Here is a 27,150-nt window from a genome sequence, read left to right on the forward strand (position 1 = left end):
TTAGCTCTCACATCTGCAGCAGTACAAACACTGTGTTTTTATTGTTTCTGCTAATCTTATTTTCCACACAGTACAGACAACAGTCTAAGTGTTCATCACCACAGCATACAGGCAGGTTAAACCACACCCGCTACACAAGAATGGAAAAAAACACTGGCAAAACAAGAACATAAAAAAATAGTCCAATACCTGCTTCACCTAATTTTACTCAAGAACACGTTACTGTAATCACATGTGTAGACTCTGCTGGCTTCTGCAATTGCTACACTTCTTCAATTATCAAATCCTAGAAAGCTATTTAGAAAGCTGTTGTCTGCAGACTGCCTTTCCAACAGTACAATGATGAGCGCTACCTTCTGTACCCGATCCTCTAGGTAACACAGTTAAAGTCTATCCCCAGGCACTTCAAAAGCTCCACAGCAATGAGAAACCACTTCTTGCTGCTATGACAGCAGCCACCCACAGGAGCTGCCTTTCACCAGTCACTGGAACCACCATCCCCCCCCCCAAAAAAAAAATAATCAGTCTTAAAAATGTAGAAAGCAGAACTCTCCTGTAAACTGACTCCAGAAAGTAAAATGACTGATGACTTCACAGCTTTCAAACCAATGCAGAAATACATTGCTTTGACTCTAGCTCTCCTGCAATTACTTTTGCATCCACAGGACACACCCACACACCCACACACACCAAAACAAGCCTAAAACAAACCCAATAAATTTAATCAAGGAAGGAAGAGCAAGCATGAGATGTTTATTTCTATTTTTAAATACTTGGGAGGTGCCCCAATGCTCCCTGCCTGGATAGATAACTAAGTAGGTGCTCCAGAACAGTGAGATCCAGCGCACAATCAGCCACATCCAACAGCAAAACACTGAAGCAGCTCAAAAGGCTATTAGAAAAGGCTTTTGAAATAATTGTTTCCTCTAAGCCAGAACAGACAGTAACTTGTGGTGGTGTTGCAGGAAAGAAAAAGCACGTATATATACATACATATGTACTCAAGCACACCAAAATGCTCTAAGCAGCACTATGGTTTATGGAGAACAAGACAGTCTCCTTCTTGTTCCCACAGTTCGTTTCTGCCTCAAGCAAAGTTGGTTGCCACTCTGGTTGCTCTCTCCCTCACCCAAATGGTTTGCATAGCAGATTTGCTGAAACATCAAGTTCTAACCAGGCCCTAATCCTGCTGACTTTTCTCGCAAAACTGCTGGAAAGGAATTCCTCCTGGCAGCTGCAGTGCCTCTGCTCATTAGCTTACCGAGCAGCAGCCGAATGGAACGGACAGGCACATCATTTCTGTGCTGCTGCAGAGAATGGTGATAAGGACCCGGCAGGCAAAAGGAAGGCTCCTGGTTTCTCAAACACTTATTGGAAGGGGAGGACAGAAAAGGCATAGGTCTTAAAAGGAAGACAGGAGCACAGCTTGTGAGAACCCAGGCAAGTTACTGCCACGCTTACTGCTGTCACTAGGATAACAAGCAAGGAGGAAACTTTACTTTTCCTTCAGCCTTTACTAGTAAGATTTGGGGGTAGTGATGTCGTTGGTTTACGTCTTGTTTTATGCCTTTGTGTTGAACCAGGCACAGCAGAGTTATTCACACCAATTCCAATGTCTCCTGGATACTAGAAGAATGAGTAGGATAACATTGCAAAATAGCGGTCCACTTGCTCATGACATTCTTTGTCCAGACAGCACCCTTGCATGCAGGTCAGATCACGCAGCCCATCCGGCAGACAGAGAAGAGCAAATGGTTTTACTTCTTCCTATGCAATTTCATTGAAGTAGCCCTATTGCAGATACTGTTTATTAGTATGCTTAATGTAAACAAGGTACATCGCTTGGAGGATTTGCACGGAGCTCTGCACCATTTATGGTGACTGGTGAGCCCTGTGTTTTTCAACAATTATCTCCTCCTCCACCATCTCAGGCTGGCTACCATTTTAAGAAATATTTAATAAGTAGGCAAGAAAAGCAAGAAAGCTTCACAGCTTGAAATTTTCAGGTACTACGTGCATGATTTTTAGCTTTATCTGCCCAGGAAGCACATGGACACTGTATCCAGGGCCCTAGCAGCACACCACAGGTACCGTGCACAGATCCAAGCACGATGCCAGTTCACAGAGCAAGATGTTCCTTTCAGGCCAACCAGTCCAGTTCTCAAGTCACCAGAAGCCAGAGGCTGGGAACCTGCGATCACCACAGAGTTCAGTGGCTGCCCTCTTCCACCAGACACTGCCATACTGAAACATCTCCACTGCATTTCCCACCCCAAAAATGCCCCCTCACTCTGTTTTACCTGTATTTCACCTTTCTCCTAAAAGGATAGTCTGCCACAAGCAGACAATTCTAACCACACCAAGACGCCTCCTTAAGGATAGAAAATAATAAAACATTTGCCTAGGAAGAACATGAATTTCTCCCTCTGTAATATATATTCCAACTACTTATATTCTCCTGTAAACAACTTGATCCTATACCAGCCCCTGAGTCTAACAACCTTTATACCTGGTTTGCTGGAAGGGTTATTTGTTTTCCCTGCCACAATTCTCTTCATTTTCTGGAGCAAGGTATGGCTGATTTCAATTTCCCTTCTACAGAAGAGAAAAGGATGCACATAGACAAACAACTGCAGTGAGTAGAAGAGGAAGAACGCTTCATCTCTGAATTAATGATTTGCATACTGGGTTTTATCTCTAACACCCACTGCAGTATTGTATCCCAGACTCTCAGATCACAAAAGACAGAGCAGACAGTGACTCACTGCAATTTCAGTTCTGCCTGTAGTGTTTCACATGGACCAGCCAATTCTGATTCTGCCAAACTGCCTTCATCAGGCACTTAAAAAGTAAAGCATCACCTCTAAGAAAGAGCTCCTATTCATGTGCTGCCTTCCTGAGGAGAGCTCCAGAGATTGAAGGGAATTTAGCCCATGTTTTCCCTTTGCATTGTAATGTTCTAAGATTCAATCAACACTACATGGAGAGGCATTACTTCCGGAACACCTGCCTTAGTGATAAACAGATTAAGACCTCCAAACTAGCTCCACTTCAAACACAAACAGCCTGCCAAATCAAAGCAGTTGTCAAGATCAACCAACTGGAGGCTGGGGTTTCCCTTAAACCCCAGACCACTCTTTAAAGAGGATTCCCCCAAAAAAAAAACAGTAGGGAAAGAAAATTTAAAAATAAAAAAAATAAAAATTCACTTGACAGCTGTGTATTTATTTAGCCAGAAGATACAGCTCCTCCTCTGCACACTTTGAAGGCTGGGGACTGGCAAGGGTCCTATCAGATCCTTTCAAATCCCCTCAAGAGAAGAGATAAAGACAAATAAAGGGTAATGCCACCCACAGAGACAAAGCTGTGCCTCTCAATAATCAATACACTGTGCCCACTAGAGAGCACGGCTTGAAGACAGATTTTGGGGCAAAAGGCTGGGCAGGGTGGAGGAAGAAGAGCTGTACAGCTGGTGTCATTGTGAGAAGAGCTGATAGCTTTGAGGGTTTTCTTTCTCCCCACCCCTACAAAACAGGGGTTTCTTTGGATTAGTTTGGGTAGCATGGAGCTTCCCAGACAAACACAAAGTGCCTCAGAATTAAGACCATGCTTTTCTGAAATCCAGAGAGGAATCTTTCAACTGGCACACCAGGCTAGTAATTAACAAAGCGAAAGACGTCCCTGCCTTTTCAATGCCACGGAAACTATTTCAACCACAGAACAAGGAGCTTTATTTTTTCTTCTTTACCTTTACGCCCCTTCATCACACCCGCATATCGTGACCTATTCGAACCACACTCAAAAGCTCGATCCGGGTGCTCAGTGATACATAACTTCCATTTTAGTGAAACAATCCATCTGCTTCATGTGACTCAGAGCCTGCTTTAAGAATGCAATACTGTTTAGGCCAACGGTTGCACCGCACAAAGTGTTTTGTTCACATGCATTCCTTTGGGATGACAGAGCCTATCCACGGCCTGTAACGGTTGGGGCCTGTGGTTTTTTTCCCTCATCCGCTGAATGCTGCAGTGACTAAGCTGACAAAAATTCCTAGCCAATTATAAACCCACTTAAAGAGACAGGCAACCCCCCTGCAACCTTCTCTCGCCATCCTATACAGGAAGTTTCTATACATAGAAAAACATCTCCTCCTCCCTAGGACTGCACCAATATAAAAGACTTTCTCTGCGTGCTCAACACTTCGAACATGCTTCCTAAATGGCATCATTTCCCAAAACTATTATCTTTACTCATCCGTATAGATCCCCCAGACTCGAAACGGAAAAAGAAACAAAATAGGAGAAACAGGCCCCTTGACTGAGTGAGGCTCATAAAAGCTAGAGAAGCTATCAATGGGACGATGGGTATGTGGGAAGAAAGGACTCGGCAGCCACACTGCACTGTTTATTAAGAAGGGAACAGTTAAGCGCATATAAACCCAATATGTTGCAACAAGGAAAAAACACATGAGGAAGGTCACACTGGTGTACAAACTACAAGTCTGATCCACCTAAGAGCAGAAGCTGAAGTTTAACTAGCAACAATGAGAACTCTTGAGTTGCCTCTGAACATGCAAATCAGCAATCAAATTCCAAAAAACACCAGTGTTTCCAAGAAGGATCCTCAAGTCACGTGTTGAATTCATTCTCACCTACACCAACAAGGGCTATACAAATGCATTTAATAATTAGCCAGGGCATACAGAACTACGCTTTGAGCAGGTAACTACAAGTTCACTTTGCCCAGCAAGAAACGGTAAACAAAAAAAAATTGAGAGAATGGCATAGAGTTTTCTAGTTTTATAAACCCGGATTACAGGCACCTCAGACCCTTACCATTTCATGGTGGGCAAACTACTTGCTAAATAATTTTTAGTGCTCAGCTGATAGCACATGCACATTCCATTCCAAAGGCAGAAAACTCTGCCGGGGAGGGGGAGGAAGAGACAGTCAACAACTGAACCAGGCCGAGTTCACCTCAGAAGAAAAAACCAATTCAACCATCTGTATTAGCATACTACTCTCCGAGCATCTTTTTATTACAAGTTAATTCTCAGAGCCATAAACAGACTTGAGAGGGAAATAACACTATTAGTGGGAAGGAAGGCTAAACAAAGGTTGTTTCATCACTCTTTAACAGCAAAAAAATTGTTTGCCACATGAAAACAATTTACGAAAATGCTTTAGGACAACTCACTCCTACATTCCTGGGTGTTTGGGGTAAGAAAAAAAGGAGAATGGCACCTACCATTCAAAATTTTTAGAGGGTATGATTCCCACTGAGAGTTGAGCTCAAGTTTTACCCCTACTTATTACAAAAAGTAAGCTGGCAAGTTCTGTGAGTTTGCTCCCATGCCCACTTCTAAACCTCCTTCAGCCCACTTCGGCCAAATTCAATTGCTAATCAGTCATCACAAAAGATCTATGAATACGTTCCATGAACATGTACAGCTGGGGGGAGGACAGAGCCTTCAGGGCCCCCATACAAGACTAAATGGCTGCAGCTCAAGTTCACCCCTCATTAGATATCCATGCAAGCATTAAGCGTCAAACCAAAAATCCCCCGGAAAGCTAGCAACCCACTACAGGGAGGACTCCTTGTGTGGACAAGAGCCATGGACAGAGAATTGCAGAAAATGCCAAGCCAGGCTCAGTTTGCCTCGTCCCTGCCATTTGCAAGTACACAGCAAAAACACAGCTTTCTTCTGGTTTTACACTTGACATTTCTCTGACATTTTCCCTATAACACTGCCAGCTATTCCCAGCTCCCAGTTGTTTTGCAAATTTATCATAAAATTCAAGTCTTACATTACATGCAACAAAGTATGCAATCCAACTGTCTTCCTATTAATAAACATTTGTCTAGCAGGTATCAATGGGGCCTGGAAGCCCATGTTAAGCAGAAGAAGATTTGGTTCAAGTTTAAATGCACATTTAATTCTGCACATTTAACATGGTACTGCTGCAAAGAAAGGTGAAACAAAAAACAATTCTCTAAACACCACATCATCCTCAGCCTCCTGTAGGACAAAAACAAATTGCTAAGAAGAGCAGGACCATTGCAAGTAACACCAAAATCATTCTGTTTCCAGTCCTAGCTAGCGCCAGACAATCAATGCTGAAACATCACTGACACATAGTACTTTTCAAAGCACCTATTGGATGTCACTGAGGTTTTAAAGAACTTTGGGTTTTTTTAAGCTTGAAATAAACATCTTCAAAACCCTCGGTGAATGTAATTGTAGACATCATATTACTATCCTCCTCTGCTCACAGCCTCAGGCCCCTCAGTCCATTCCCTTCTCCCATGAGCCACAATGTAATGGAGAGGTTAGACCAGGACTTCTTTTCAAGCACTGCACACTGAAATATCACACGCTGTGCATGACAACCTAGTGATGCTTTCGTATCTTCCTGTAAGAAGGACTGGCATTGTTTTTCTTCCCCACCCTTTCCCACAAGGCATCAGAGAAACCAAAATGTGGAATTAACATACATACAACCCATAAAACCAGGGAACGACTATTTCCTATAAGCGATCTCCAGTTACATTTTTATAGTTGTTTTTTTCTGACAGTGAAGCAGTTGCTTGGTATGAGACAATTCAAGTAAACCCATACTGCGGTAGCAATAAAGATTACTCAGGATTTCAAAGTTTTGTGGGGCAAAAATCTGAAGCCATGAAAGACAAGCACAGTGTGGATCCAGAGGGGCTTCCTGTCCAGCCAGGTTTTCAATCACAGCACATTCTTGTTTGATTGCAAGTATGAGATTCATTTACATAAAGCGCAAAAACTCTTGCCTCCGCTTCCTAGCTTGAGCAAGTTTGTGGTAGCGTTAACTTCAGAACTGCTAATGCTCATTTTTCTTAAATCAGAATGATTTCCATGCAAAATAGTCTCTATTACCCATACTGAATGGGCATATACATTAACACCCCTCCGACTATCACTGACCAGGCGTTGTACTTCCACTGAAATCATGGCAATATTTACTCTACTGTTCTACAACACATCGATCACACACACACACCCCCGTTATTTCTGTTGGCATTCTTTCTACTAAGTTTCCGCAATAGTATGGATGGTCAGGTCAGCAGAAAACAGCTACACATCATCTGGTGAACATAACACACCTCTGCACTGACACAGAGAAGCAAGCGTAAAATACAACGTTTTGTAAGGAGAAAAGTGTATGTGTGTGCACACAAGAGTAGAAAAGACACAAAGTGTTTTCACAAACCCTTAAGAACACTTCAAACTTTTTTTAATTCTTTATTTCGAAAAGAGGGGAAAAGGTATAAATTATTTAAAGGATTTTTAAAAGTGGATGTTTTTAACCCATGGCAAAGTGTGACTGATGGACGCAGTTATTGCAGCAAGCTTTTCAATAATGGAAAACAAAACTCTAAAATTTGAAGTCCTCTCAAAAACATGACACATCTTCATGCCAAAAGAAACTAAGAAGCCAAGATGAGTATTCAACATCAGCACTTAGTATTTTTTGGTGACTACTGCAGGCTGCAAGATTCAAGATATTCTTCCCAGGTCATGGCATTTTGCAACAGAACAAAGAAAAACGGCAAGTATATATTTGTTTAATTTTATCCCTTTTCTCAGAACATAAACCACTGCTACAGTAATTAACTGCAGTTTGGCCTAAACTGCTCTGTGGCCATTCCAGCTTACTAATTAAATATGCTCACACAGCCATAATAAAAATTCTGGGAAACCTCTGGCTGAAGAGCAAGCTTCTCAGGAGGGGGGGGAGTGAAAGTCAGGGAAAAACTTCATTCAGAATGAAAACATTAATAAAATTTTTTAACATGCTCCAGATTTTTCTAAGTCAGTGACACCAACAGTGCCTTTTACAATTTTTGTCTACTCTTTTATTTATTCCTTTCTGAAGATGTTTATTGCTGGAGAGTTTGCATACCAACCAAATGGACAAACAACTGCCCACTGCAAAATACATTTCGGTTTCTATGCTACTTCTTTTTTTTTTTTTAAATCAACAAAGTTTGGATTGACATTACACAGACCAGCTTCACCTGACATTATACCACATCAGATGTGCTTGCTAAAAGAGTAGAACTTCTAAAGTGGAATTCACAATTCCTACTATATAAACGCACAATTCCTACTATATTTCAGGGTTTAAGAAAAAACAAAAAAAAAAAATAAAATGTAGCAGCTAACAGGAAAATGCCTGCAGATGTCATTTAATGCAAAGTAGGTGCAATTTGACTCGGCACCTCTGGCTCCCAACTTCTCCCTCTCTCTTCATGTCTACATAGTTCACTCAGTATGTTCAGTATTTCTAAAAGACAGGGGAATGCAGTGAATACTCCTCCGAGAGGGGAAAACAAGAAGGAGAGAAAGGAAAAAGCCCAGCACATGGCATTCACCACTACTCTGCTGAATCAACAGGGAGCAGATCCCCAGATGGCGTACACTGGTAAGTACCACATAAGTCAATGAAGCTATGTCAAATGATACCACTCAACTGCATTATCTCTTGAGCTCCGTGTAAACAAACAGGAGCAGATTCCGAATATTTGTAAGAATACATCATGTTACTGTCTCCATATGTTTAAACATTTTAGTAGAAGGTACATATGGACCACTCTTCCCACTCACTGTCATTCTCTCCCTCCTGTTCCTCATTCCCCACATACACCACATCTTTTCAGGCCACTGTCAAACCAATTCAAAAAGGAATAAGGATACATTTTCATTAAAAACATTTTGTGCCTAGCTACCATCTGCTTCTTTATCAGCCTCCAAATCCTCACATGCCTGTTTCGTGGTCTTCAGTTTCACACATTCGGAAGTTGAAAGATTTTTTTCTGTTGTATTGTGAAGCAAGGAAAACGTGAGCTATTGTTTTGCACGTCAAATTCACCTCATTTGAAACAAGTACTTAATGCTTACAGCCCTAACCCATGTTCTCTCTATGATGCCTATTAAACCTACTGTTTTTTATGCCAACAGCTAATCTAATCTTAAAGGTCCCTCATGCACTTCCAATACCACTTTCATTATTTTATGGGAAGTGCAGCTGTTCCACCCCCTTTTAGGAGCACTGACTTGCTCTGTCACAAAGGAGAATTTCAGGCTGTGCTGTTATCCTTTCACCTCTGCATACCTGGTTCGGGCAGACTGTCTTCCCCACTCTCACATCCCTAGCTTGTCTTTTCTCCAAGTAGGAACAGAAGAGTTTCAGCTAATATTTGACAGAAACCATCTCCAACTCAACTGGCAAAGTGGATGGAAAGCGCAAGAATAATAAAGATGAAGTTAAACAAAAAGGAAAACAATCCACCCATACACCACAGGTCTTATGTATGGATCACTACTAGTTTTACTACTACTTTCCCACACAGTTTGCCTATTCACTTCCTAGGGCTCCAGCAAACACAAAACTGTCTTAGGAACCATTAGGTGGACTTGTTCAAAGGTTATGGTAGACAAGGGATCCTAAACTTCCCAGCAGGCTTTCAAGGTTGCAATTTACATTCCGTTTCTGCAGGCTTACAACAGCCTAGTGACTGAGGCAGCAGACCTCAGAACTTCATCATCAGCAGAGCAAGCGTGCTGCCACAGACTACTCTTTCAAGGGGCACAGCAGTAACAGTTTTTCTGATTCTCACACTGATTGCCGAGCAAGACGCAGGCAGTTTCCATAAATGTTTTCAGCAGTCAAAACTGCCAGAAATAAAACTGCCATATTCTTCTTTGTACATCTAGATGCTCAGATTTTATCTTTTCCATGTCTACCTGTGCCCCAAAGCACAACCACTGATGCAAACAACTTCAGTACTCTCCTCTTTTATCTTGAGGGATTCTTCTACATGGATCCGCAACCCAGGCGAAGCGCAGCTGGTCCTTGGTATGCCATAAGAAAAGTAGGTGCAAGTCAGAGGGACGATAGCATGCCAAACCCAACACAGCACACCGCAGCTCCGACGCAAGAGAACTAGTAAGGCTGCTGCCTTGAGGCATTCGAAGGCAGAGAAACATATACTACACAGAAACCGGGGCAAGAAAACTGGCAGAGGAGTAGCTGATGCTTTTCATTCAACCTTAAAAAATTACTAAAAAAAAAAAATTACAGCTTCTTTTCAGTTCGTTCCACTATAGCACAGTGCACTAACATTTCTGAGTCAAACAGCATATCCTTCCCTACTTCCTCCCTCCATCCTCAACACTGTTCCTGCACAAGTTATATTGAAGGAAACACAGGGTTCTTCCTTTGTTTGTGAGCAAGAAAAAGAAGGAAAAAAACCCACCTTCCACTCAACAGCAAAACTAAACAGAAAGCCAAGCTACTTAAAGTACTAAGTGTTCCCACACAACATTTACCCACCAACTTGCGATCTTTCAGCGTAAAACCTAAACAAGGACAAAAGAGATTTAATATACACTACTCCACAGATCAAGAGCAAAAGAAAATAAAAAAGGAACCCTGAGTGTTAGACGTATTTTCAGTTTAACATTACTGTGACGCACAAGGAGAATGTCAGGGTTAAATTAGATACTGCACTAGGAAAATATTCCCTGGAAAATAACAGAGGTCTCATATCTCTACTGGTATGAAAACGCAGATTTAAACACTCAGTAAATCACAAGTCCTTGCTTCTGTTCTTTTTCACCTCTTAAGTAATTCGGTACTGCAAGAGATCTCTCGATATCAGGAGTTCATTGTCAAAGCGGCTAAGCCATCTAGCAGGAGACAAAAAGCTTCGTTTTGAACAACTGCACATTTCTAACTCCCTTGTTTTTCTTTAGAATGGGAGTGGGTTTGGGTTGTTTGGTTTTTTTTAGATGAACATTTGGCAGATTTATAATCTTCTTCCTTGAAGTCAGTGGCTTATCATGACAAACATGAATTAGGTGGAAGTTTCTCACTTTCTGTTGATTAGAACTTGATCATTTCTTTATACGCTCTGCACCCCAAGATACTTTAAACCTACACTTTTTCCAGAGTAATGCTCTTAACAGGCCCTTCAAAGCCCTTTTCCAATACTTGCCCTCTTCTTCACAATCTCCCATGAAAGGAAGATGAAAGCATATGGGGAAAGAAAACCACTACCTACCCCCTTGCCTTAAAAGCACTGCCATCACAGTATAACTATGACCTCATCTTATTTAAATAGATCTCATGTGCATTTGGGATCCAAATTATGTTAACTTTCCTCTGGAAGTGAACAAGCTCTTCTTGAACATTACTTTTGTCTATTCCAAAGAGCCAGAGCACACAACAGAAAGCACGTACATTGTTATACTTCACTAAATACACTCCAGTTACATCCATTCAAATCACTGAAGAAAATGAGGCTGCACAGGAATCACCTGGGTCACCCACTGTAGACAAGAGCAACACTCTTTTAATGAGAAATAAATTTGGCCTGCAGAAGCCTAACGACTCATAGCAACTCAGGGTAAGCAAGCAACGCAGCTCACTTTCTTCGTGAAATCAAAACAAATCACAAAGTTTCCCAGTAACAGGCTGAGGGGCTTTCTTTTCTTTATTAAAGAATTATTTTCTTTATTTATTTCTGCTAAGAATTATTGATAAAAGCATATCCCTACAAATGCCTTTTTTTAGAAATATTTTTGGCATGTGCTGACTCAAACCTCCCTACAAGGTACTTGAATTTCAGTTCCAATTGAACATGAGTGCTTCACAAGCAACCCATGAGCCACTTTAGAAAAAACAGCATCCCTAAATTAAGGGAACCTTAACAGAGCCCTGTTCCCATTTTCTCTGCTACTCTGGTGTTTGCTATCATTACAGCAGCATTAGTCAAGACTGCAGGGGGAATTTAGGAACTGTTCCTCCCAGTGACGACTGCTTGTAATTAAGCCCTACTGATACTGCAGGGGGCTCAGCTTTCGTAAAGTTACAGGATGAACTCAAAAAGCCTGCTATGTAACCATGTTATGTGAGTAAAGTATGTATTTGTTTACTCTATTTTTAAAAAGTGAGAAGAGATCAGGTTTTGTTTTTGCTAATACTTGCTATCAGAAAGACACAAACATCGTCATGGCAGATAAGAACAAAACGGGCAATTTCACCAGAGTCAAGATAGCCACTGACTCTTTGACACCACAGACTGGGCTGTAAAAACTGATCTCAGCAGAAGAGTTCTTATGCACAGAATTTACCATTACACAAACTTCTGCAGGTGCATGTTAAGGGAGGCAAAGAACAAAGTCAAAGCCCAGTGAGCAGTTTCAGCACAGCAATGACTCTGGCACACAAGTAACATCAGTTCAGCAAAGAGAGGGAGAAGTTATTCAACAGCCACCTCCTGCCAAAGTCCCCAAGGGAGGTAAAACTGGTTCCAGTTTTGCTATAATGGCTTTAATTCTACACTTACTTTGCATCCTTTCCATGGGGAAGTAACTGAAAAAGTTTGTGGGGTTTTGCTGTTCCTGGTTTTGGCCTGTTTTTTCTCTTGCTTTTAAATCGAGTGAGATGATCCTCTACTGGCTGGGGAGGAACATATTTGTGTGGTAACTGGATAACTCATTACGTGGGCTACACACGACTAGAATAAAAGTTTAATTTGCTACGGAACTTAAGACAAAACCACAAAATTAAACCTTTACTTCAGAAAGAGGTAATAAAAACAGCTATCTATACAAATCTTACTTTTCTGGCAGTGGTTGGTGGTCCAGCAGCGGTAGTTATACTCATTGTTAATTGATGTCTTCTCACATAACGGCTTCTCCTCCATTGTTCCTGGACACAAGTCCCCACATTCCTTTGGAGGTTTATTCCCAACGATGTAATTATTGGACACTGCATCTAGGATGAGAGACCAGTCCACCGTGGAAAGGTAGCAGAGGTCAGAGTTCTTCTCAATCCGTATGGCCCCGCGGGTTATGTTCCTCAAGTTGTAAAGCCCGATCTCTTTAAGATTTGTCATTTCAAAGATAACCAAGGCATAGTTGTAGAAGAGGTTCCTCCCACGAATGACTGTGAGGTTGGGGAAGAGATCACTGAGGCTTTCCAAGCCCGCCACACGGAACAGCAGCAAATAGTCTGTTATGACAGTGAGCTTTGGGAAGCGGAAGTTGCGGTAATCTTCTGCTTTAGAGATGAGCAGAATTTGAAGGAAACCCTCAATTACCGTACAGTTCTCCAGGCGTTTCAACTCATGGATATCATTGCGAATGTCAACATTTGGCCCGCAAACTGAAAATGTAAAAGGAAAAAGGAAAGTTACCAAATAAGGCATTTTTAAGTCTTTTTAAATTGGAATGGAAATAGAATATTCCGAAGGCCATAACATTTTTAACTTCTTAATTAAGTTGCAATGTTAAAATAGGAAATGAGTATTTGATTTACATCTACACTGAATATTCATTGTATTTAACCAATCATCATTAACACTACCAGGACTAGCACAGAGATGCGAGCTACCTATATTCTGCAGCAAACAGAGAATTATTGTTTTGCTATTGCTGTCGAAAAGAGTTACGTTCGATTGAGGAACATCAAGATAAACCGCACACTGCTTCAAATTACATCTGGACATGCGTAACCAGACCAGAAGATCAGCCACACAAACAAGTTCAGTAACAAGAACAGCAATACACCCGTCATTACACTACTAATTTACCTCCCACCCCCTTTAAGACACATGCGTTTTAAGGGAATGCTGCCTGAAAATCAAAACTCATTTCCCAAAATCACTCTTTCTTCCCAGGGTCACAAGCCAAATTAGCCCCAATTCTTGAATGGCAGTCTTGCAGTAGATCAGCAACAACACAAAATCCACGGAAAGCTGATCAGCACTTCCTGCACTGCGACTGGGAAGAAAAGAAAGTGCTGATTTGTAGCCAATTAACTGAATTCCTGTTTGCCTGTTCCAGTGAACCAAGTTTCACTGATTTTGGCATGAAGATATAAAAAAGTTTACTGAGTTCTAAGAAACACAGGATAAATTTATTTACAAGAACACACAGCATCACAGCAAGGAATTTCCCTTCAAAACAGCAGACTCAATTCAATGCACTCACAAGAAAACAATGACCAAAAGGAATATTCGCTAATAAATCTATATATTAGGTCTTTCCATATTAGACACAATAAAAAGTGTAAAGAGGCTGGAAGAAAACCGTAATAATAATGAAATAATTAGGCACATAAAATGCACTTTGATGTAAGACAAAGAACTACGGATTGCAGAGAGCTGTTGCTCTTGGAAACCCTCAGAGTTGGTCTTCTGAGGAAAACATGGAAAAAAGATGCCCTAGAATAGACAGTAAGCTGCTTGTAAGCAAACAAAGCAAAACACAAATTTATTTAAGCAACCCAAAAGTTAAATAAACCCCAAGCAATTCAATTTTGTGGAAAGGTTCTCTTTTCATGCATGCTAGGCTTAATTATTTTAACAACATCTTTTCCTCAGACAGGGAAAAGGTCTAAACAAACACTGGAGCCAAAAAAATTAAATTCTAACCCAGACAAATTGTCCAGAGATTCAGAAATTGTGCTGACAATAGAAAGCAGTTCTTCCATCCCGCAACACTATCTAAGGCTAATAACTTAAGCTAACAAGGGATCCAGAACATGAGCACGCTAAAACCACAGCAACTCTTAATATCTGACAAGGCCTTAGAAGTCATTAAGTCTTTTAAAGACTAAAGGACTTTGTTATTTGAGGGACAACGTAAAAAACAACAGGATGAGAGCTTTGTTAAAAAGCAGATGTTTTCTACACAAACTATTACCTAACCTTCCTTCTGCAAAGATCTAAGCTGAAATCAGAGCCTATTAAAATGTGACTTGCTGCACTAGAAACAACTATGTGCAAGAAAGATCATTCCCTAAACCTCCAAAAAGAAAAAAAACCCACCAAAACTAATGTACCAACAGTAACTTCACGACCAGTGAGACAGGAAAGCTCTATTTCAGTATATACTGACTACACAACAATCACTGACTACACAACAATCGCATACTACTGTCTGGAAAACGTTAAGGAAAGCATTAGGAACTTCAGGAAAACATGAAAAAGGATCAATAGGTTGGCATTCCCAGCATTAGTAGCCAGATGGGAGAGGGGGAATGTTAAAAAAACTCCAGGATAGTAGACCTGGTACGAGATGCACTGGTCTCGCGCAGCTCAAGTGCGGGCTACTCTGCTGAATCTGTAGGAAAGACAACCTCAACCCAGATCAAATTCTTTTATTAAGTTCCAAAGTCTTGCTTTCAACTTCAGTTCTTCTAAAGCAACCACCCCTCCTCCACCCACCCTCAAGGGACAGTGCCTTCTGCTCAAAGCACAGCCCGACAACATGAGTACACTCACACTCTGACATTGGGCTTCTCCTTTTTAAAAAAGGCAAGTTAGAACACACATTGTTTTTCCAATTAAACTACTTTGGTTTCTGTCTCTACCTGCCGGCAGGTCAGGGTGAACAGTATGGTTCCTGTTACGGCAAAGTAGAAGTAGCCAAAATTATTTTACTGCTGTAAAATTTTAGGAAGCCTAACTGCTCCAAGCCCTTTATTTTGTTAAAGAAATAAAATTTGCACTTGCGCTGACATTTTGTAGGCAAGGTTCCACAGTGATGGGTTTAAAAACAGCTGAGTTACAATACCCTGAAGAACAATTTGTAAGAGAAATGGCAGCAACCGTTAACTAAAGCATTATATATCTGTTCATGTGTCTATTCTGAGGCTGGGCTTTAAAAGTCGTATTGCTTTTAGCTTTATGCTTGTTTCATCTTGAAAGTTACTTAATTTTAGATATTTAATGCTTTTATAAATCAATGAGATTTCTAGGACTTTATGGCAAAAGTATGCACTCACTCGCCTCAATTATGAAACCTCATCCCCTTAATATGGAAAAGGATGAAGTCCAGTGGGCTCTAATGTTAGAGATGGATTACACATGAGGACGCTGTTGATCTGTCTGATTTAAGAACTTATTAGTTTATCTAGTGAATTATGTTTTACAGAACTCGTTGCACATAACGAGATCTGCAGAGACCCAAATATGAAGCAGGACAAGCATCTTGGTCCATACTGACACTGGAAAAAATAATTACAGCTAAGGCAGGTTTGGGGTTTTTTTGAAGAAATTTCATTCAAAGTTCCCATTGTTCAAAGTTAATTATACCACAATGCATCTTCTTTTTCTCACGTTTTTCTCATTGCCCTGAAAAGGATTATATGAAAAACAAATTAATCAGAGCTCAAAGTCAGCTACAATTTCCATTTGGCTGTGCCATGTTTGCTTTGGATCCCCTTTTAGAGAAAGCATATACAGACTTACAATATCAACTGGCCTGCCAGACAGAATGAAGTGCACATCAAACGCTCTTTAGAGCATTTATACTCCATTTAACACGTTTTAGTATTCCAGCTTACAGAGCTTTTTTACTATGACTAATATAACTTACCTTGGTTTCATGTTCAAGTCAGAAGTGGAAATGAATTTTTATGTATTTATTTTTCTCACTAACAAAAAATAAAAGTGCAACATGTGCTTACTACCCTGCCCCCATAGTTTTGGGTCTCGGGTACATTAAAAACACCCCAGATGATTACTAATACTCAGATCCATGTTGCTTTTATTCAGCTACTTACAGATTTACAAGGCTTTCCTTATACTGCCTTTTATTTCTCAGACTGATTCTAACCTAAGTACCTACTTTTGAGTGAGAAAACAGTTCTTTACAGAGATACATATTTATTTGTTTAAAAGGTAACTCCCCAATCCAGTAAATTATCGAAGTGAAGCAATGCGTTCTTTACCTACAAAAAATGCCTTCCTGGAAACAGCACTTCAGTCCAAAAGTACTGAGCTTCACCCACTACCTAAACAGAAGCCAACTCGTGCCCTTTCTTGGGGGTAGAATCCCAGAGGCAAGCTGCAGGGCATGTAAAACCCCAAAGCCTACAGGGGGCAGAGGCACTGGAACTAGCTGATCTTTAACGTTCCTTCCAACCTAAAACATTTGATGATTCTATGAAAGGCAACACAAAAACCCACTCCACGCTACAGTCTCTTCGAGGCCTCGCAGACCATTCCTGGACAGAGAACAGATCCAAGCTCAATCAAGTAACTGAGAAGGGGTCAATGAACTACCAGGAAAATTGATCGCACGTAACAGGTTCATACGATGAGAGTAATTAATGTGACCTGCAGCCTATTACTTAATCTGGCAGAATCTCCTGGCAAGTGTCCTCTATAAGCGCCGCTCCAGGCTGGGGCACCAGGAGCAGCACAGGGGCGGCAAACAAAACACGGCACAGCAGATGGGCACTGAGCACACACCAACGGGGCGGGCTCAAGCGAAGCTCTGTGGGACACAAAAAAGCTCAGACTACAGCGACTCAGTAAATTCCACCTTAACTACAATTGGATAATGCTCATTTTGATCATAAAAAAAGACATTTTGACACGGAGAAGAACCCTGCCTTGAGAAACGCCTGTTCTTTCATCACCATCTATCATCAAATAATCATTCGCCACATGCAGCAGGTCTTCATTCTTTTTATATATCCAGTAGTTATTTTAGGTCACCAGCTACTCCTAAAGAGACCTGCCAGTTGCCCTTCAGTACTTTGAAGAAACCATTCGTTTTGCAAAATGGCACACTACGGCAGACAAATCAGCACAAAGCCCGCTGTTCAACATTCACCCTACAGTACAACTGCTGCCTGCTACAGCATCTGTTACAGCTGTAGAGCTATTCACGGCAGTTCATTAGTTATCAATACTGAGGCATCAGAGGGCAGGATTGACAGTACACACAATCACTGTTTATAATACAAGAAGAATTAGTCTCCTACAAGAAACCATTTCACCATGGGGTAGCTCTTGCTTCCAAATTTTTTATTACTCCACTTCAAAATTCTATAGAAGCACAACTGTTTAGAATTTCCTTGGAAAAATACACACCTTCAGATTTTAAAACTTCCCTTTGGCCCTTTGCTTCTCTGGGTGAACATTAAAAGGATGTGCTACACCAAATAGTCTCGATACCCTCTCAACTAACCAGAAGTTACAGATGGAGCAATCATCACCATCTGGCTCTAAACACCAAAAAAAAAAAACAAAAAACAACCCACCCTAAAATCTTAGACAAAGCAGCACCGAGGCAGCTCTGAGTCACCCAGTCATCCTAGCACAACCCTTCCACACGTCCAAGAAGTCCAAGCCCTTTTTAACCCAAGTCTGCTCCAGCTGGGTCAGGCTCTTCCTAGCAACAGGGACTTGCTCAGCCTGCGTAGTCATTTACATGTCTGTAATGAGAATCCAGATAGACTGCTTGCCATTAACATCTAACCAGCAATCTGAAAATCAACTCCCCTTCACCTTTCTCCTCTTCTGTATACTCACAGCATGCTACCAAAGCAAGTTACGATTTCCCTGCTTTCCCTCTCTTGACTTCCCTTCTGTGAGAACTGTTTCCTTTACTTCAGAGTAGAAGTGCAAAACTTTAATGAGAAGCCTGGACACCTTCAGCTCTTCCATTAGAACAAAAAAAGAAACAAGCAAACCCCACTACACTTTATCCCCTTACACTGGCTGCTGAAAGAAAGCACTGATGGTGCAGAAATTGTTTTAATCCCCCATCATCTCCCTGCCCAGGGGTTAAAACACCCATTCTGAGGACAAAGTCTGTGATCCACAAGGTTCAAAAGGGTTTTGTGAAGGGAGGGCATGAGGTTGCTCAATTTCTGGTTTACCCTGAAATTCTGTACAGTGGTAACAAGTACAGTGTGTTACCATCACTGCTGGATGGTTTCCTACACAAAGAAGGAACTACACGGCCTAACAAAAAACAATTGTGGCTTAGTTCTACTTTTAGAGAGCAGCTTGCTCATACCATCAGCACCAGAAAAACCTCACTTTGCCAGTAATGGCTTTTTCTGGGCACGCTCCACTTCAATGAGCAGTCTGCTTTCCCAGACAGATACTCTACCCTCTGGTCAGCTAAGAGCTGATGTTACTGAACACAGCAGCATTGCACTCTCCAAGACTCCTCTAAATGAAAGAGGCTTGACCACGTCATCCCACACTAATGTCAGCTCAAAGCTGTGGGTCTTTCTGGGAGATCAGCACATCTTCTGAACAGTGTTGTTATTTATTCCCAATGGAGCCACTTCCTTTTCATCGTGTGTTCTTCAGTTTTAATCTCTGGCAGGTCCTTATAGAAAAAAAAAAGATCTAAAGTAGCTACCGAACATGGCTGCAGTCCAGCAGCCGTCATCCCAGACCCACTGCATGCAGCATCCTTTTTAAGGCAAGCATCTCCAGAGCCACCATCCCCTTCTCAAACAGCATGTTTATTGCACTGAGCGGATTGAGCTCTGCACAAGGTATAATGGCCTGCACATTGACATGGTTACTATATACTGCATCTACTCAATAGAGGGGTTGTCTGGCATGTCAGAAAAAAAAAATAATGGCCCAAAAAGACTCCTTGCAGACACCCGAGGGTTAAAGAACAAACGTGGCTGATGACAGCATCCTCATCTCCATGTTATCTGAAACACTGGTTTGAATCAGGTTAGGAAAAAGGAACTACACATATAATAAATCCCATCAGCAGATTTAAAAGGAGCTGAATGCAATTGCTCAGAAGAGCAGTAGAAGGACACATCAGTGGAAACAAGGAATAGTCTCAAAATCCTACACCCAAATCCATACAGATTATAAACAGTGAAAGGTAAAACTTCACCTCTAACCTCTCTCTTCATTCTCACTGCTAAGTATTATGCTTGTTCTAAGAAAACCATCAAGGACTGTCACACAGCCCTGAAGCAGCAAAATCTTGCACTTTTGTCACTGCTGAACAGAGAGGTACTGCAGTCCACGGCTTGCTCTTAAGCTTAGTTTGTTCCTTTACTTTCACTGCAGAACTTGGAAGGCAAAGGTAGAAGGATAGAGAAGGAACCGATAAGGAACCACAGTTTCCCTTTGAGCCCACGAAGTTTCAGCAAACGCAGGGGGGGAAAAAAATTCTAGAGAAGTCAAAGGATTCTTTAATTGCATGCTATGCAAAGAAGAAATTAAATGTGGAGTTCACAGAAATCAGTGGTTGGAGATTGCTTATGACACTTTACATTAACACAGGATTCCACCACCCACTGAGCTCTTGGTTTTGCCTTCGTAGTGACACTATGAATGAAATATATATTTTAGTGTCTTTAATGTACTTACACAACCTCCCACAAAATTTCTGTACTCTCTAAGCTCACCTATCCTGTATGTGTCACATCAATCACTAGATCTCTTCCCCGGGAAGCCAGCTGCTGTATTACCTCTTGGGATGTCGATACCAGTGAGAGGGAGGGAACTAATCTTACACCGCATGATTCAAGCTGTCTCCCTAACCACTGAACGATTCTTCCTCGTCAAATATGCTACATAAACTGCTCTACATTTACTAAATTCTTATGAAGTTATACCTCTCTGCATGGGCGGGCGGTGAGGACAAAAGGCATCTCACAGTACAGAATGTGTTGGTCGTTTTATCTTTTGCTAAGATAGTCTGTAATTGCATTTTAACTTCTGTATTTCTAGCACTAGGCACAAAACTGCCATCTTTGGTTTGAAAAACATTAAAGGGAATACTCAAACCCAAACAAAAAACAACTGTTTCTATTTGAATTTAAGTCTTGAGGACATTCTTGTTTACAGAGCAAAGGCCCAGGAAGAGGACTTGGTGTTTTTCTCCATTTAATTAAAAGTTAAGTTTTGGAGGACAAAGCTCGACCACTATGATCTTCTAAACACTCAAGGGACTGGAAATTATACTGCAACATAGGTTGTCATTTCTGAGAAATACAGTCTGTTATCATTAATTTACTTTGTGCCACTCATCACTCCTTTGGCAGAATCCTTCTCTCTCAGATTTTTAAGAAAAAAGTGTTGTCACAAGAGGTCAAATTCAGCCCAAATACCTTAAAAAGAGACCAAATTCTCCTTCTCCACATATGCCCCTGTTGTCTCCCATAACCCTTGAAAAAATACACACATCTTACTTTAATTTTCTTTTACCACTCTACTAACTATATATTTCCAATCCAATGGCCACTGTGTTACCAAGCTGACCAGAACAAAACATTCACAAAAATAACACACAGAAGGACTACAACCCACATCACAAACTCAAACTGGCTCTTGGATTTTCAGCTGTCATTGGCTAAAGATATCTCTGGCATTGCTGCTTTCCATGAACTTCCTCCAACCTCCCCTTAAGTTTATACAAAAAAACCCTTTCAGAATAAATCACATTTCTGTCCCTCATCTCACTTTTCTCCTCTCTGCCAACATTTTACTTTGAATGTCAACAGGAACAGCAGCTTAGCAAAAATGGAGCCAACAAAATGGACTGCATCCCTTTAATAACGTTGATTGATGCCTTCTCTACACAGCTCACCAGAGCAAGAGGGTCTGGATTTAGCCTAGCTCACGTGAAAGCATCCTCATGACAAAGCCACCCCCAAACTAACCCTCTCACACTGAGTCTGCACTGACCCAACATACCCCTGAGGGGTTCCTCTGAAGCCACATCTGTTACCTCCTACTCCTGAAATAGCGTAACGTGAGCGACTGTCTCAGTCGGCATGGATTTCTGTTCATCCTTGTGGGTACAAAAGGCAAAAGTGAAGGAAGGTATTGCAGAGCTAATAACATTCAAGTGGTTGAGCTCCACAATCCCTGGCTATCAAGCCAAGTAACAGTAGCACCAAACTGAACTCTGACCTGCAGTGCCTGGGTTATGGACAATGCCTGCAAGGTTCTCTACTGCTCAACCAAAGAAGAAAAAACCAAACCAAACAAAAAGCCAACAGAAAGATGAAACCTACCAGAAATACCTCATCCATTAATGTTCAATAAGTCAAACACTGAAAGCCATTGTTTGAGCATTATGGTTGGAGGTGAACACTTGAACATCTGGCAAGATCTTCCTGTGTATTTACAAGGAAGGGAACACTGTTTGAAGCACCACCTGAATGCAACTCCAAAGTAATACCATAAACGACATTGCAACACTCACGAGTCACAGTACGGTCAAGTTTGCCAGCCTGTGAGAAAACTGTCAAACAAACAAAAAAAAAAAAACTCCAGAAGAAAGCACGTAATGCCTAAATCATTACAGATGAGCTCCAGCCTCAAGGAAGACCAGACTTCACCCCATGCACTCTTCCTTATCCAGCATTATGATTTTTCTGACTGCACCACCAAATAAAAGGGTGCCATTCAATACAAAATATATAACACAGGGGTGAGACAGTGGCATGTTATGATCAATAACTATGAGAGTAAAACGTTTTTCTAACAGTGATAATAATGCTTAAGCCCTACCCCAGTAGCTTCAGTCTCCTAAAGCAAAAATGGAAGACTGGAATTACAAGCTGTTTGTAACACTGAATCCACGTTTCACAGTCTGTGATGACAACAGAGCTTAACAGAAATTGACTCTCCTGGGGACTGTTCTTCCTCCCCCTTTAAAAAAAATATATATATAGTTGTGTGCATTATTTTATTTATTTTAAAAACAGTTGTCTACATATCCAAGTGATTCAAGAACTGGCCGATAGAGCCTATGGAATATACACCTGGGTAGCCAGGATAATCAGCCAGTTCTTCCAGAATGAAAATTCATCATGTGGCTGGGCTCAGCCACTCACATTTAGGGAGACGCTACCACGCTTTTAGCTACCTGCTGAGTTGCTATCCTGCAATAATCCAGGAAACCCACCTCGCTTTAAAGCTTTTTGGGAATATTTTAAAAAGTATTTATTTTATTCAAAATGACCAGCCACCCAGGCCAGATCATTAGGCTCCATTAGAAGCAAATGGACAAAACAGCACCATGACATATAATTCCATCTATAATGTTCAGCAAAAAGATTTAATAGAGAGTGATCGGGAAGTTCCACTTAGACTCATAGAAAAATCATAAGTCTGATGCAATTACTTCTAACAATATGCAACACATGGCCCCACTACTCTGTGTTTCATCACGTAAGCACAGAAATCCTACATTCCCTGGCCTTCCACAGCAATGCTTCTTGTTTAACAAACTGAACTAAGGCTTCCATTATCCCAAACTTCCACCTGAACAGAGATTTAAGACAGTTTACAACAAAAACAAACAAACAAAAAATGAGTAATTGCAGAGAAGAAAAAGACAGTGCTATGAAACTATTTAACAGAACAAGGAGCCCTCCCATCCCTCCCTTCACATGGCAGCTACACAGCTTAAAATCACATAGGTCATGCCGTAACCTGCTTTCTCAAAGCAGTTAAAATATGACCAACCTGCAATCCCAAAAAGGGCTTTAAAGGTATTAAATTACGTATAGGCAGGTGCTGTGGGGCTTTCCAGTCATGAGCTAACTAGATTGAAAAAAAGAACCTTCCCCTCCAAATACAAGGTAAAACATGTGGATTGGCACCAGAAACAAGTTGACTGGTAGTTCAGGTCTTATCAACCAAAAATAGTTGCACCAGAACACAGTTTAAGGCAAATATAAACAAAAGTAGCTCTATCTGTGAACTCACTTTTCTGGCCAGCTGGATGCTTTTAGTACCACAAACACAGCCCAACCAGTGTCCTTTATACTACAGCAGCAGCATTCACACCAGATATATATTGTCTCAGAGGGCATCACAGGACAATAACCAGGAAAAACAGAATGCCTCTGTAATATCAGTCAGGGCAAGTCTCACCACACACAAAACACTACCAATGCACGCAGGTGACAAGCAACCACCTAAGCAAGCTTAAGCACAGAAATCTAAAGTCCTTTTCGGCAGTCAGCTACCAGAACTCCAGGTCTTCAATTCATTGAAGATAAAGAAAAGATCCCGATCTTAAGTATAGGATCCTCAACATATCTATGTACATTTTCTGTTTATCAATTAACTGACCTTCACTGCAGAACAGTGAAAATAAAAAACATGAAAACTTAAGAAAAGTGCCAACAGCGGTTTACTCTGTCGCTTGTCCACACTTGGCTCTTAAGTTCAAGGTCACCTCTAAGCCCATACTCTCTATTTAACATTTATACACCGTTCAAGACATTGGATTTCCAACCCTCCACACAGTTTTCAGGCACTGCCTATAAGCAGTGAGTGATGCACAATGTTATAATTCTGGTTAACAAAATGGTTTAGGTATTTAATCAGCCTAGCTGCACTGAGTTCTATTGCTTGGCAACTGCAATTATTGTCACAATATCCACCTTTATGAGAAAAGGACTGGAATGGCAGAGCCAGCAGCAGAATTATTATTCATCCTCAGGCGGGTACTTCTGGAGAGCACAGGATGCAAAAGGTTGCTGTAACACATTTCTAACAAACCCGTCTACAACAAAACACTAGGTCAAAACGCATTAGAGAAACACAGCCACGGCACATTTCATTCAGCAACTCATCATCAGGGATTATCTACTCTGCTCCCTTTTGAAGCCAAAACTTGCTCAGCAGGCAGTAGTTCCAGGTGTTCTAAACCAGCTTTTGACAGCAGTAGTCTATTCCACAAGTGTCCACGGAGGGTATTTTTATATCTTTGTGTTAGAAGAAAGGGATGCAAGATGTTACAGGAGATGGGACTTGGAGCCAAACCAAACAGCAACATCAATTCTGGATCTTTGAGACACCCTTGACTTCAGGCACCTCCATTCCCTGGGATCTGCACACACTCATTCCAGGTTTGTCAAAGCAAGGCTGAGATGGAGATCTCTGTCCCCATTACCGCTTTTACCCTATACCTTGTATACGCAATCCACTCATAGCTAAAGATACAGCTGGAGAACACACACTCAAGCTCGGTTTGGCTAACTCCCTCTCGTTCCCAAGTGAAAGAGCAGAACAGTGGACTGCCTCTAACCTGTGCAATTCAACCCCTAAGTTTCAGTTGACAAACAGATAAATATAATAATCCTACACATAATGAAAGTTAACTACTTCGTTTTGCATTTCTATTGGATGAGGGAGGACTTGGTTGGGGTTTTTGTTTTAGTTTATTGGGATTTAGTAACTGCTAAATAACACTGATTTTTCACTAAATGGTCTCTCTTCACTTGGTACTTTCACTAAACCAAAAGATGAGCAATTGATTTAATTCGTACTAACATCTTTGTCCAATTCCAGAGCTCCACATTTACTTAGAGCAACACAAAGTTAGAAATCTGATTAAAAGTAGGGAATGTTATGTGGAACACAATTCTTTAAAGATATTTTGATTTTTTTTCTGCAGTGGATATCCACAAAACAACTGGAAAAACAACTTTAAAGTCACCATTAATGTTACGTTGTTGCATCCACTAGGAAAAAGTGGATCTAAACATGCTTTACTAGGATTAGCCTGAACCGATTCTTGAAGAGCCAAATTATTGGAAAGATAATTGTCACTGAAGATCTCATCCTCTCAAAAGTCAGTTTTCACCTGTATAGGGCAGAGTGGGGTCTTTTCAGACTCAAATTTTTGTAACTGCAACAGAACTCATCAACTACCACGCCCTGGATGACTGAATTAGAACAAAATTTGCTCCCTGGGCACTGCTGGATTGGGCTACTGCTGTCAAAAGCCGGTTTAGCACTAGAACACCCAGAACCACAGCCCGTGGAGCAAGTGTGTTTCTTCAGCAAAGTGCTCTTTGTTAACAAGCCTGTACTACTAAATATTTAAATTATTATAGTAAGTATATTTATAATTAAACTATGATGAGAAATGTTTCCTTAGAGAACTTAAATTCAAAATTACTTTAAACAATGAACTTTATCCACTACAACAAATAAGAGAAGCTACTCAGAAAAAGGGAGGTAAGAAAAACCACATGAACTTTGTAATACACTGTTAAATACATAAACCCAAATGAGACATTCTTTAGTTTCACTGCATTTTGAAAATCTTTTATCACGATTAACAACACAGCCACTTCGTGTTGTGCAAGATAGACAAAAAAAATATTACCTCGTGTTCAATAGCTACCATCTCTCAAGCACAGGGACCAGCAGTGGAAATAATAACGCACATCCCTTCACATGGAGGAAACTGCCATACGGGCAGAAGCTGCTCTCAAGACTTCAAAACTAGGCTACAGGATTGCATCAAAGAAACTTACTCTGGATCCAGACTACTTTTCATTCAACAAAGCTTTGGCAAGACCACTTCCTTTGGACACAGAAAAGGCTCTGAAATCCCAAAACTAATTATAGCATCCCGCATCCTCTCCTCCTCAACCCCCCTCCAATGTATAGTAAAACCAGCTGCCAATCCTGCAAGGTAAAGAAGAATCTGAACTCCGCAGCAATGGAAGTGCCACTACAGTCACCCTCCACCCCCACGAAAAGAGTTCTGTCTGTAGTTATGATCTGCCTGCCCAAACAACATTAAGTCACACCAGCCAAACAGCTCCTGCCAACACAAACCGCACCTACGGGGCGGGTGTTCGATGCCACAACTAGATTGGGTAACAGTGACACATCTAGATTTAAACACAGCTATACTGCAAAGCTTTAAACTAAGTCTGATCTGAGAAAGAACTGTATAAATTAACAGAACAGGGAGGGGGGGGAGAGAAGAGCACAGGCAAAACAGGTCGTGACAGGAAGATAAAAAAACACCTGTTTTCCAACTGCCAGCTTGTGGGCAAAATCATCTGGAGACCACAGCTGATGGATAGTCCTTGGTCTCGCCTCGCTTGTCTGACAGCTCTACTTGCCTCTTGCTGCTGTTGTGAAAGAAAACTACGGTATTTGTGCAAGTCAAGTTGGTTCCATGTTCAGAAAACACATCTGAGTCGACCGTGCTTTGCTTCATCACATGCCAGCTTCACTCAGCTTCAGAAACCAGGATTTAGTTTCCTTATTTCCTCCGCAGTTAACCAGCAATTTAGGACACAAAGAGAAAGTCCTGCACTCTCCAACTGTCCCCAGATCTGTCTTTAAGGAAAAATTTTCTAGCCTGCTTTGGAAAAGGCAACCACTCAAAGCAGGGAGTCAGTCCCCCAGCAACAGGAATAACTACACTGGGTGACATCACAGCCATCTCTGACATCCTCTGTGGATAACAAAAGCAGACTGTCTCCATCATCATCTTCACTTTCCATACTCAGACTGTCAGAAGATAACTACCTGCCCACCCTTCTGCCCTTC

General features: G+C 41.2%; 1 protein-coding gene across 2 annotated transcripts in view; it reads right to left on the bottom strand.

Moving 5' to 3' along the window:
- Positions 1-27,150, bottom strand: part of IGF1R (insulin like growth factor 1 receptor) — a 188,384-nt gene that overhangs the window by 140,421 nt on the left and 20,813 nt on the right. For both annotated transcript variants that reach the window (XM_009565070.2, XM_009565069.2), the window contains exon 2: positions 12,660-13,205. In XM_009565070.2, coding sequence (XP_009563365.2) covers positions 12,660-13,205 — 546 coding nt within the window. The remainder of the gene's footprint in view (positions 1-12,659; positions 13,206-27,150) is intronic.

The sequence above is a fragment of the Cuculus canorus genome, chromosome 12 (assembly GCF_017976375.1).
Source record: "Cuculus canorus isolate bCucCan1 chromosome 12, bCucCan1.pri, whole genome shotgun sequence".
Classification (NCBI taxonomy): domain Eukaryota; kingdom Metazoa; phylum Chordata; class Aves; order Cuculiformes; family Cuculidae; genus Cuculus; species Cuculus canorus.